This window comes from Erigeron canadensis, chromosome 3 (genome assembly GCF_010389155.1).
Source record: "Erigeron canadensis isolate Cc75 chromosome 3, C_canadensis_v1, whole genome shotgun sequence".
NCBI lineage: Eukaryota > Viridiplantae > Streptophyta > Magnoliopsida > Asterales > Asteraceae > Erigeron > Erigeron canadensis.
This window is the reverse complement of record NC_057763.1, coordinates 6012903-6027358: the sequence shown is the minus strand read 5'-3', so window position 1 is coordinate 6027358 and position 14456 is coordinate 6012903. Positions and strand designations below refer to the sequence as shown.

The following is a 14456-nucleotide window of genomic DNA, read 5'->3' as shown; positions in this document are numbered from 1 at the left end:
TGTTAAGGAGTGTAAAATAACCAAACAAGACCATTGGTGGGTTGTCTAAAGCAAAACAAAGCTGACAGGATCTATAACAGAACTTGGGACGGGTAAATCGAGCATTTAGGGACCGATTCAGGGAAAGTGTCCAAAATAAAAGTTGTAGATCTCTAGTTTTCAACTCGAGATATGAATCTTTTAGTACACAGTGGTCGAGCTCAGTTTTCGACAGAAAAGCTTAATTTCACAAACTATGAAATCAACCCTTGAATCCAATAACTTTGTGCAAAATACTAGCTATAAAATCTGTAGAAACACTATTATATATATATATATATATATTGCCACCGGTTAGTGGGTAATTAAATTAATAATGACCATTTGATTAAGCTTTCATTTCATCGTAGCCGTATAAACTACTCCTTTTTAAGTGGAAATAATCCAAAAGTTAGTTAAAGAATTTAATCCATGTGCACAAAATCAAGGCAGTAACTTATGTACACTTTCAATTTTCATTATCTCCTTAACCTGCAAAAAACAAAATCGGAGGTATAGTTATGAGGATAACAAGAACGTGCCTATATATACAGCATATCCAACGATTTTTGAATAAAATTCTCAAAGTTTGATATAAGTAAAGAATGATAAAATTAGAATTTGCTAATATTTAGGGATATTCAAAGCATACTCCTATATATATAACCTTCACTGGATAATTTAGAAACTCAATTATTAACTTGACACGTTAAGATTGTTGACTAACGATTCTAAATAAACAGCACTTATGTTTCCTTTTAATTTGGGGATTGGCTACTATCATTAATAAATGTCATATAACGGTATGGTTTTCAACTTTCTTTGAAGAGAAGAGAAGTTGCAGGTACATTCATCAAAGAAGATATATGTTGGAGGTACACTCGTCGAATAGCAGTTAACAACAGTTTCATTCGCCACCACTGCGTTATTTCATCAATCACTTATCAACGAGATAACGATTCTCTTATAATTATTAACATTATTATTATGATTTCGTCGAAGGAAACAGATGAAATATTTTGTTCCTATCAATATCACTATAGGATTAAAAGTTTTGGTTAATCGGAGAAGAAAAGAACACGTACGTGGAAGGTTGTAAGCAAATCAAATCTAACCATTAATTTCTCAATCTCATTCGTCTATCCTACTATTTCATTTTTCTCTCTTATATAAATAGTAAAACAAACGTATATGTAATATGTTATTCATGCAATGTGATTTAATGAAATTTTTTTGACTCTTCTCTATGTTTATATGATGTTAATTGACAGAGTATGTGTAATTAGGAGATAAAATATTAAAGTAGTTATAAATGAAAGGGTAGTGTTGGCACATATATGATGGGCGGGGGTTTTGTAATTTCACTCCTATAAGAACCATGTTTGATGTATAATCACCATGTTTGTTTTCTTGCCAAAAATGGCAAATAAGTTCGCGAGTCGGTTTTATGTAATTGTGAAGGAACGGATAGATATTTTAGCAAGGGTTCAAGAAATGAAACAAGAGATTGCACCAAGTCTAATTCCGACGAACAATTGTAATTTGTTTCGCAGTCAATGGTTTTCGTATGAGTTTAATGTTCTTTAATATCATATGATTATAGTGTGTATATTACTCTAATTTCTTAACACACGACCAATGTTTTAGTTACCGGTATTTACCGGTCGGTATTATCGATACCGGATGATACTCCGGTATTTTCACTATTCATTACCGCCTATATTTTTCGGTTTTTTTCAGTATTTCCGGTATATTTAAACCGTTTTTTAAAAATGGTTTTGAATATCTTTTAAATTATTTTTATGTACATTATTGTTATTTTTTTTATTTTTATACTTTAGAACTTATATTTCGATTTGAAATACATATTTAGTATTATATTGAAGGAGATTATAATTATATTATAATTATTTTTGTTGAATTATAACAAGTTTTGTAATATTTTTATACTAAAAATACTGTTATATTAGATACCACACCAGTACCACCACTGTACCATGCAAAACTGATACAATATTGCGCACAACTGATGCGTTTGAAATTTGTGTTAATAACGTTATATGCATTCTCAATTAAGAAAAATGCACTAGAAAATGGATGAGTGTGTAAGTTATAATAAGTAATTTAATAAGCTATATTCATAATTGTCAGATTATCTTTTATATAAATGTGTGAATTATTCACATTTTTAGGTATCTTTTTCCCTTTTTTTATATCATAATTAGTTTTATGTTGATTTTGTCTATTTGGTATTATTTCTAAGTTGTCTAAGGTAGCGTTTGATAATGTCTTAATTAAAAAGTCATGACTTAATCTTGATTGACTTAATTTATTAAGAAATATGTTTGTTATTGACTTAATACGTAAAAAAAACAACTATATTGAATTAATTTATAGAGACATTATGTTTTCATTCAGTCACTTTGTCCATTCAGTCACTTAATAAATAAATAAACAAACAAGCCCTAATACATAGTTTACTATGATAATTATAACCCGAGCTACGTACGAGTATTGTTCTAGTTAACATGGTAGGATATTGTTCAAGTTAAAGTAAATACATTGAAAATGTCAAAGTGGGTGTTGGGTGAAGCCATAAAGTAAAGACATGCATTTGGGTTACCGAGGAGAAACTGATTAGGAACATGTTTGAACTTTGAAAGGGTATATCTCGGGCTTGGAAAGGTATTATTGAACGATTTTTTAGTCTAAAATCAAGTTCAAAGAGTGTATTTTCAAATGGAGTTAGAATAAAGTCAATTCACTGAGTACAATGAAAGTTATGATTTTTTTTACCAAAAGTGGTCAAAACTGGATTTCTGTTCTAATATTAAGTCAACTTTGATGATTTTTAATTCCTTAACAAATAGGTTTGAGGAGCTTAAACTTGGTGAGAATTAAATTCAAAGTGTCCCTAGATTAAAATAAAATTGGGGGATATTTCTTAAAGGTTCATCATAGAAATCGTTTATAAAACATTTTGGGTCGCACAACAGCAACCATTCTGATCGGTTTTTGTTTGGTAATTTTTAGAGGTAGTAAACAATGTCTAAAAATTTAGTAAAAATTCACACAAATATAGGACACATATATGTCTATGTATAAAAATCACCAATGTCCAAATAATTCAATTTAACTAAGAATGACTAGTCAACATTTCATGAAAATAAGTGTTAAAACTATAAAAATGCCGAGTAAAAGCTCTTCACAACAAAATAAGCTAAAAATCACTAAATTGCAACTTTAATCAACGTCAACAATCTTGGAACAATATATCCTAGACCTACTGTGAATATGTCAAATAAAAGTTATAAAACTTACCATGGTTGTTAAATAGCAAAGACAAGCCTACAAATCACCCTTTTCGAGTCAAATAAGCACTAATCGAAAGCTCTAAATTGCACATATCACACCACCACCACTATCACGACTTGAAATACCAAGATATGTTGAACATTATGTGGATAATGATATAAGGATGAAAATCCATTTTAAAGCACTCGAATTGCTTGAGAAATGAGGCTACAATCACTATATCGGTAAACGATTTTTAAGCATAAAGACCTCTAAATGAGCTAGACACAAGAGAGGTTGAATTGATATGAATTTACCATGGTAAAAGTTAAAAATGGTATGAGATTCTTAGCCAAAAGGTAATGTGGTGATTTCTAAGAATTTCTATTAATTATTGAATTTAATGATAATTAAAAAGGAAAAATAAATAAATAAATAAATTATATAAATCATGAAAATGGATAAATAAATAATTAAATAATATTAAATTAAATACTCCCTCCGTCCCATTTTAGTTGTCATGTTGACTAACTTTGACCTTAAATAACTTTGTTTGTACTATATAGTGATTGATGAAACTTATATGAACGAAAAGTACATTAAAAACCCAATCCATTAATATATTTTATATCAAGTGTTACAAGACACAAACAAAGTTATTTACGGTCAAAGTTAGTCAACATGATAACTAAAATGGGACGGAGGGAGTAAATGAATTCAAGATGTTATATACTTATAAACACCAAAATGATCGAGTGATACAAAAGATACAATCGGAACCACAACAAATGTAAACCAAGAATTTATCGTACAAACAAAGGTGGCATTTCAAAGTGAAGGCTTAAAATAAGAACTTATGTAGATTAGTCCTCTCGTAGGGATAGTCTTGGCTTGAAATGTGATTTAGGAACATGACGAATATATGATGAAGGAAGCGATTGATCAGAAGTACCTATTTTGGATAAGTGAATATAATGTGTGGCATAACAAGGTGAGTCATAGCCCCCTTTCACACTCTTTTATGTGTTTTACTTCCGGGGTAAAAAGCATAATAATTAAAATTCTTTTCTTTATATGAAATGATACTTGGAAGAATGATTATGATATGGGAATTATATTGTATGATTAATGTGATATATGTTATATGATGAGCTTGAGTACTGTCAAAGTCAAGTCCCCGCTACACTACGATTAACTCAATGAGGCCTGTAGTTAGAGAGTTGCACAACTAGGATTCGTCCCCTCACTCACTAAGATGGCGACAGGTTGACTGGCAACCTATGTGGCCTCCTATGTGGCCGCCTTCAACGGCTGCCGGCCTAGGGTGCTCTAATCTACTTTATATATTATTGGTCGTCTCCATGGCACGACCCAATTATGGTTAACGTACGTGATTGACAGCATGTGCTTTTATGGTTATATCAATGGGATATATTATGTTGGTTTGCGACGTGAAAGGGTCTTAGTAGTTGCTCAAGTTAAACTCATCTAAAATATCAATGTGAATGTTACTAATGACATATTTGGGACATACTTTGGTTATTATGAAATGAACATATGATTTGGGTATTGGACCTTATATGGAATCTTGATAGTTGTCAAAATTGGCGATATTGAAATCCTGATTACCGAATGGTTTGCGTGTGATGTATGATTAATCGATTTATATATTTTTCTCTCACGATGAATTTGACAAATGAGAACTTTATAATCTACCATGGATTCTCAACTTTTTGAAATGACATTATGGTATTTAGAAAACTTGGTATTTTGATATGGGAATTTTGCCAGTCATGTGGTTTGGGTATATTGATATGAATAATATGCTTTCTAAGTTTCAAAATGGATATGTAACGAGATTTACTTGAAAACCTGTGCACTCACCAACTACGTTTTCGTAGTTGACACTTTTTCTTCATGTTTTTCAGGATTTAGCATTAGCTTTGAGGAATTGTGTGCATCATGAATGTTTGCATTGCATTTTGGAGCCAAGAATCAAACCTTGTGATGGGCAATAGAATCCGCCTCGATCATTGTATTATATCATTTCATGTATCTGTTATTTATTTCGTGGACTTAATATCCAATTACGGTGGACGCATTGCACTTGGGAACTGGTTCACATGCTTGTGCATTTGTAAATTTCTTTTATCAAATAAAGCTATGGTGAATGTTTATCTATTATCCTTTGTTGTGATACCCGACTTTCTATACATCTTATTGTTCCGCCTTAGTTAGAGTGTTACACCTACAATAATAAAAAAAAATATAAAAGATTGTAAAAATAGCAATATCACTATTTTTAACATCTTTTATCTATATAATTTGTTAAATCAAAATATTTAGATTAAAGCCACACGTTGTGCGAGACTGACTAAAAACATAAATAAAAAATACAAGATAGTTACATTATTAACTATAAATTATGACATAAAGAACTACTAATTATATTATGTTTATCTCGCGTATTACGCAGGGAAAATAATCTTCAAAAAAGTTATATAGCGAAGTTGTTTAGTAGGATATACATGTTGAGTCTTAATGTAATTGATTAAATTTGTTTATAACAACCAGTGTAAAAGAATGTTTAAGTCTTTACTTGTAAACTGAGTCAGGGTATACTCTCTAAGGTAGGTAAGCTCTATTAAGTTAGGTCATCTTGAATCTATAAATTTTTTTTTATATATATATTCACATGTATTGATGTAATAAGTTTAAAAAGTGACTATTCAAGAAGCATTAATGTAGATTATAGCATTTGATCTAAATCAAAGATGAAGAACAAATATAAAAGACAAAGTTGGGTGTAGAAGTTAGCTTGAATTTTACGTATAGTCATCTAGGATGAACAACCTTGACGTTTACAACCGTATAAATGTTCTAAGTTGCATTATCTACTTCTGGTTATTGGAATCAACCTTGGGATTGGATAAACTTAAAAAATAAAAAGTAGAGAGTACCCAACCGACCCTCAAGCGTCGGTGGTTATCCTTTATGTGAGTTATTTTATCTCTAATTGGCGATGAAAAAGTTTGTTGCTAGTTATAGGGGACCAATAGTACAAATATCACTATCAAATAATTCTTTTTATGCAAAAGTCACAAGATCAATGCACACCATTATTTCTTTCACAACATTTAACTCTATAAAAGTACTCAGCTAGATTGTGTTATTAAATAAAATATTTTTATTCAGCATAATGATAAAATTCTCAGTAACGATAGGGCTACCAACAACCTGCATGGTTACCCTTTTAATAATTAGTGTTTTTTGAAATTAATTTGTGAAAATAATTATTCTTGGTCCAATATTATCGGCTCATATCTATCTATAAAGATCGTGTCTTGTAATTAATCGTACTTTGATTTAAATATTGCTTGGTTGACTTATATAACTTTGTTAAATTAAATATTTCTAAAAATATATAATAAAATACATATCAAATTTACATGTGTAAAATATAAAATTTGTAAAACATAAAAAATAATTAAAACTTTTTGGTCTAAATATTTAAAGTAGAAAGACTAATGTTGTGATTGACCAATAAAAGTATATAATAACATTTTGATTTAAAGGTTGGAACTAAAAGTCAAATTTTTAATGGTCCATATTTCTACATAAAATAATTTAAGATCATCTTATATATATATATATATATATATATATATATATATATAGGGTAAAATTATTTTGAGAACTTTTTTTTTAGAGAACATTTGAGAACTTTTCAAATTAAGCCCAACCGATGATTGTTCTTTACATGAAAATTGTTTTTTGACTGTTTTCTGAATAACTTATGTGTAATATTTAAAGTTTATATAATTGTGTGGAGGCATGAGTTATCATCCGTTATACAATTATGTGGAGATTTGGATTCTTGATCACATGTGCACGAATATTGCTATGATCACGTGTATGCAAGTCGATCACATGTAATCATAACAATATTCATGCTTATGTGATCAAGAATCCAAATCTTCACATAATTGTATAACGGATGATAATATATGCCTCCACACAATTATAAACTTCAAAATTACATATAAGTTATTCAGAAAACAATCAAAAAACAATTTTCATGTAAAGAATAATCATCGGTTGGACTTGATTTGAAAAGTTCTCAAAGGTTTTCGCAAAAAAAGGGTTATCAAAATAGCTTTTCACTATATATATATAATGAGTGCTCGGCTAACAACGGAGCCATGTAATCGGTTTATTTTGCTGAAGTATATATTGTTTTTGAGAACTGGGGCGAGTAAAAGTCTTCAAATGGGGTTTCCAAAGCTTTCAGAAGACTTTTGGGGCCAATGCTTTGGCCTATAAGGCTAGGGAAGGCTCTGGACTAACTTTCGTGACTGATGTTGTGGTAGGGCAGCAAAGGAATCTTCGAGTCCGGAGGTCGCATGAGGCAGCGAGAGATCTTTAAATCTAAAGGGAGATCTTTAAATCTGGAAAGCGATCTTTAATCTGGAGTGGAGGAAGTTTGGATCTCGTAGATCTAACGTAGTAAAAGACTGCGGAAGGTTGCGAACAGACCTTCGGGATCTAGAGCTGTGATAATGTTATTAGTATGTTTCTTTATGGAACTCCTAACCCTTCTTGCTCACATATCAACAACTTCGTATGTTAAGCCTATCACGAAGTTTGCCTAAGCTTTGTAGTTAAGCCATTACAAAGTTCAGGCAGCTGTCAAATGTGAGTAAGCTAGGGTTTCAGAGATCTTTATAAGCAAAAGTGTCTTTTGTATCTTCTGAAGCTAGGCCTTAAAAGGCTACGAAAAATTTGGATCTTGTGGATTTGGGTCTTAAAATGCTTGTGAATGTTCCGGATCTTCTAGATCTGGCCTTAAAAGGTTGCTGACAATGTGGATCTTATGGATTTGAGCCTTGAAAGGTTGCAGAAACTCTGGATCTTCTAGATCTGGGTCTTCAAAGGCTGCTGAATATCTGGATCTTATGGATCTGAGCCTTGAAAGACTGCAAAAACTCTAGATCTTTTAGATCTAAGCCTTAAAAGGCTGGTACTTTTGGATTTTTTGCAAAAGTGATTACATGATGATTTAGTAAAGGTGATTTCATAATGATAAAATAAAAAGCGGTCAACAATTTGTAATTTGTGACTTCTATTTTATTTTATTTTTTGATTTGTGGTTGTTTTTCCAAATTAATGGTCGATTGACATGGATCGAAAATCCAATAAGGAGAAAAAAAAGTTGAACAAAATTGCAGTTAATGATGGCCGGAGATTATACTCAGGGTAGACACAAGATATATGTTGTCATGTCCCACGGATGGCGCCAATTGTTTGTTCATCAAACAACAGGTTGTCATCCCAGGGGGATGAATGATTGATTTAAGGATTTGTTGGTGATTCCCCAGAGTTATAAAGCATGGTGATGCTTAACACCATGTAAGTGTGTTTGTGTTTGTGTGGGCGATGGAGCCATTTCACAGGAGATATGAGAATGTGTCTTTGATATGTCCATTTATATATACATTCCCATATCATTTCTTAGATGTTTTAAGCTTAATTATGTGCAAATTACATGTATATTCGATGCTTTGATGGTATTGTTAGTGATTACATGCTTGGAACAGGTAAAATGGTTAGAAACGGCTTTTGGATAGCTAAAAGATGCTATAGGATGGTTCGTGTACGAGTACGAGAAGGAACGATATGAAAATCATATGATTTGCTGAAAAATAGGAGGAGTGCGGCGCACCTGAGGCATTGGTGCGTCGCAAATTTTGGTCAGAAGGCTGGATGATTTTGAGCAAGAGGCGAGGTGCGGTGCACCACTCCTTAGTGTGTCGCATATCGGGCAAGAATGATTTTTGGAAACAAGGCAGGTGCGCCGCACCTGTAGGTCGGTTCAGCAAGGGTTTTTCGTAACACTATAAATACTAGACCAAAACCCTCCCAATCAACATACATTCACTTCCAGTCGATTTTAGGGTTTCTTGAGGCACTTTTTAGCAGCTTTTACGTTCTCCAAGATCTAAGGGTTGCTCGAGAGATTCAAGGCATTCGATCATCGATTTCTTTAGCTTTTCATTGTCTTTCACACTTTGGTACAAGATGTTTACTCTTTCTTTTGCTATTTGTGACTTATTTATGATTATGTCTAGCTAAATAACTTCATCATCCACTGAGATGAAGTGACACAGTGAATAATGGTTGCATAATCTTTTGAATTCAAGTTGATTGTTAAACGTTTTGTCGTAATATTAATGTTTTGAGTTCTTGTGCTCTTATCTATTGATTGTTGATAATGTATGAATGATTTAGAGGTATCTAAGTTTAGGGGTACATTGTTCTAGTCAATTGGGTACAATTGATAGGTGTTAACTTATGGTAACAAGATAATAAACGGCAATAGATAATAGAATTCAAAGTGTTAACGGTTTGGTAAAATCGATAAACAAGATTGTTTACAATAACAATACCAATTCGTCAATTTAGTAGGTCTTGATAGGGAAGGTGGTCACCAGAACTTAGGGATTAAAAGATTGGTTAATGGGTCAGATAGGGTAATAAGCTAGGAGCGCTACTAGTGAGTTCTTTGTTCTACCTCGTTATAAAATCAACATAATTGAATTGGTTTTAACTTAAATGCAACCTAAATAAGTTGTGTCATAGAGTCGAAGTGGATGATCTTTTAATCCTATTTGATATAAGACAATTCTCTTTTCTATAAGTTCTACGGAATTTCTAACTCTTTTAATATAAACTAACTTTTCAAAAAAATTCAAGTGACGGGAGTCCAAAAATCCAACCTTTTCTTAACTACTTAAAACTCGCTTGCTCTTATTAGTCTCTGTGGAACGATCCTAGACTTACTTTGAACTATATTGCATACGGACGGGTCCACTGCCCGATTGTATGTAGTAATCGGTACAAAGTATTTCTAGATTTTAATTTAACTAGATTTTTACACATCAAGTTTTTTGGCGCCACTGCCGGGGATTAATTTAAGAGTTTAAGTTTGAGATATCGTAGTTGATCTTTTCTTGTATTCACGTACAAGAAAGTTACTTGTTTTATTAGTTTAATTTTCAATTTTCTGTTTTGTTTTGTTTTTGTAATCTGGTGCGTTTGACGGGTTTTCTTTGTTTGTGTTTCCAGGTTTTCTCTCTTAGTTGATGAACTTGAGGTCTTCTAGCCTACCATTAGTGAGCCCTCAATCTAATCCCGGAAAAACCAAGAAGCGTGGTAGGAAACCTTTTAAAACCGTTACCTCTACATTTAGCAAAATAGATCCGTTAAATTTAAACCGTGAAACCGAAAGCTCATCTCATTCCACTAAACTGGCGGATAAACAACCAACTCCACCGAAGTCTCCACCAAAAACTTCACCACCGAACACTCCACCCATTACTCCCCCTATTTCACCTAGAAACATGGACGGAAACGGAAATGGTGATGGTGAAGTTCACCTTTTTGACCGAAACATTGGAGAGAGTACCCGAATCATTGCACCTAATAGGGGTTCGGCTATTCGTCCTCCAACTACCGCTCCGAATTTTAATATCAAGGGACCTCATTTGACATGTGTTGAGGAAAATCAGTTTGATGGGGTGCATAAGTGGGATCCGTATGACCACATTGAGAAGTTTGAGAAGGTATGTAGGTTGTTCAAGTATGGCGAGACTCAAATGTCACATGTTAAGGTTGAATTGTTTCCGTTATCTCTCACGGGAGATGCTGCGATTTGGTATGAAGAGCTTTATGAGAACATATTTGAGACTTCGGAAGAATTGAAGGAAGCTTTTATTGAAAGGTTCTTTCCGGATCAATTGGTGGAAACTCTGAAGCTTGAGATAAGGGCGTTTAAGCAAGAACTGAATGAGGATTTGATTGAAGCTTAGAAGAGGTTGAAGGAATTGCTAAGGAGATGTCCAGGTCATGGTATTCAATTAAATGAGCACATTCATATCTTCTTTAGGGGTTTAGATAGCCGCACTCAAAGAGAATTATATTGGGCTTGTGGGGGAAATATTAATAATGTCACCTACAATGAAGCTTATAAGATTATGGAAGATATGGTCAAGACTAGTTTGATTAGGGAGGCGGGTAGAACTAAACCAGAATTTGTTAAGGTGAGTAGGAGAAATGTTGCTCGGGTTGATGTTGGTGGAAGTAATGATGTGGTGGCTGAAATTAAGGCTCTATCAAGTACAATTGAAAAGCAGTTTGCTAGTATGGATGGTAGATTTGGAATGATTGAGAAGAATTTGAAGACAACGGTTGCGGGTTGTGCTAATTGTGGTGATAGACATTACACGGAAGATTGTGATAAAGTACCAAGAACGGAAGAAGTTGATTATGTTCAAAACCAATACCAACCACCGTTTGCAAGCCGAGGACTTTTTTAAAGGAATGGAGCTTATCAAAATCGGTACCAAGGTAATTCTAATTTTAATTTTAATTCTAATGGTGCAGGAAATTACAGATCCAGATTGGGAGCTTAATGGAAAGGAGGCAATCAAGGAATGAAGCATAAAATATATTGGTTTTTTGTCACTGAATTTCAAATTATGTATTTAGAGAACCAAATGATGAATTTCAATATTGAGTTTATTTTGAAACTTATATACTCGTAATATTGATTTTTTTCATGGTACTTAAGTTGGTGAATAGCTGTTACTCGTATTTTTTTTGAATCAACATAAAAATAGTTGTAGTTACTTTAGTTAGTTACATCCCCGTTACAAATAGATTGTATATTTTCTTGGTTAAGATTGTGATCGATAACAACATAAAAACATGAAATCAAGACATAAACTTTTTTAACTAAATTTTTTTTTTATTTATAAAACATTACTCGTAGATATTTTGAAGTCAAACTTGTACCACTTTTTTAAGTCATGTTTTATATATAGGTTACATTTAAATAATTAATTATCAAAAAATTTTCTTATACAAAACCAAAACTAATCGAGAAAAAATCACCAAGACATCACTTTTGTGTGATTTTCTCCCATTTATCTAACGTCAACTCTGCCTTACATGTTTCACTTAAGTATAATCCGCGTCATAGAGTAACCCCCAATCAGATGAAAGGACACGGATCACAATCCTACAGCTCTCCTTTCTTAACCCACCATACACTTCTAATCCAACGGTGAATAACATCTCTCAGAAAGCACAAATTTTCACCCAACCAATATATACCCCGAAATTCATAGTTCATTCTCATCGACTTTTTCAGATTCAAAATCCCAAAATTCAATCTAAAAAATCCAAATAAGATGTCAGGAAGAGGAAAGGGAGGAAAAGGGTTGGGAAAGGGAGGAGCAAAACGACATCGTAAGGTCCTCCGCGATAACATCCAGGGCATCACCAAGCCCGCCATCCGCCGGTTGGCTCGCAGAGGCGGTGTGAAGCGTATCAGCGGTCTCATTTATGAGGAGACACGTGGCGTGTTGAAGATCTTTTTGGAGAACGTCATCCGTGACGCCGTCACTTACACGGAGCACGCTCGCCGGAAGACGGTCACCGCCATGGATGTCGTTTACGCCTTGAAACGCCAGGGCCGTACTCTCTATGGTTTCGGTGGTTAAATCAGATTTTTAGGGTTTGCTTATGCTGCAGTTGCTATTAGTGTTTTTAGATTCAGATCTGGTTTTAGCTTTTGTGTGTAGTTAGTATTATGATATGTTTCTGTAACTGAATATTTTTCTCTATATCTATTATTTTCTTGTTTTAGATTCATAATATGAAATATGTGTTGCTTGAAATTGGAATTGAAATAGGTTGTTTCATTATCATCCCCATCTGTTTATGCATTGAATTCAGATATATATAAAGTTGGCTTTGCACTTTTGCTGTTGTTACTTTTTGTTGCTGCTAAAATTGGGGTTTTGCAGCGTTTCGGTTTTTTTCACAATCGAATAGTATCTTGTATGTTGCCAGTTACTTTACTAGCACATATATTCACACTTTGGAGTGTTTGTGATCAGTTTATTACTAGCAACTTCTGTTTAATGACCAATGTAGCTTGAAATATTTTGGTGAATTCTAAAATATGCATTTGGAGGACTGAATGATGAATTGGATTATTGATTATATCAGCTACATAGGCTTTGGCTAGACGACTTTCTTTTGGTTGCTGGTTGGAGGGATGGGAGTTTGGTGTTGGATGTACTAATTCCTTTTTGTTGTTCGATTTCCATTTAAACAATATTGAGCTTTGTGCTAGGTGTACTAGTAACTTAGTAAGTCTGTTTATTGAGCTTTCTAGTCATGCCCTTTGCTTGGAACATGCTTCTATGGGTTAATATCAAAGTAGGGATAGTGTTGGTTTGGACTTAGTTTCTTGCGATCTACTTGTTTGGGTCAAGACTAGTTACGGTGTGTAATGTGTGTAAAAAGGGGCGTCCAATTTTAGTCGGGAAGTCGCCTTTGTTACTGTTGATACAGAGGCGAGGAGGGTTAGGAGGTGCTTATTCTGAATGCAAAGTAAACACTAGAAATACTCGATCCCAAACAAACCTTAATCTCAAAGCTCATTTGAGTATTGTATGTACACATAGTCCATTGGCATTCGGTCCCCTGTTTACGGGTTGAATTGGTGTAATTGCTGTTTCGATGGGATGAAAAATATTGTAATTACATAATGTGCAAAAAGCTGTACACGGCGGAGCCAGGAATGTTGATTGGCGGGGGCTCGACCGACAAATATGTTATTCAAACATTTTTAACAAGGGAAAAATTCGTAAAAAGATAACATTTTTACACAAAATTCCTATTAAAGGAACCTATTTAGATTTCGTCTATTAAAAGGATTTAATTTTCAAAAAATTCCCAATAAAGGTAATACCGTTAGTTTTTATCGTTAGTCATCCGTTAAGTGTTAATATAAAAGATAAATACAAAATATAGATGATAAATAAATACTTTAATATATAATAATAAGCATATATTATAGTGATTGATTACTATCAGCAAAACAAAACAAATCAAGAAAAAAACATGTTCGGAGTTGATTCCCAAATCGGAGCTTTTCAATCGATATCTCCACAATCACTCAAATTGACTCTTTACACTAGCTTCTCAACATGAACATCTTTGTTGGTACGCATCTTTATAATAATAGTAATTAATATTGTATTCTGTTTGATTTTCATTAATATATTTATATA

General features: G+C 33.0%; 1 protein-coding gene across 1 annotated transcript; it reads left to right on the top strand.

Annotated features, from left to right (window-relative positions):
• Nucleotides 1-12394: 12394 nt before the first annotated feature.
• On the top strand, nt 12395-13079 carry LOC122593955 (histone H4). Its single transcript, XM_043766429.1, has one exon. It carries the CDS (start codon nt 12564-12566, stop codon nt 12873-12875), a length of 312 nt encoding a protein of 103 aa, XP_043622364.1. The 5' UTR covers nt 12395-12563; the 3' UTR covers nt 12876-13079.
• Nucleotides 13080-14456: the final 1377 nt, after the last annotated feature.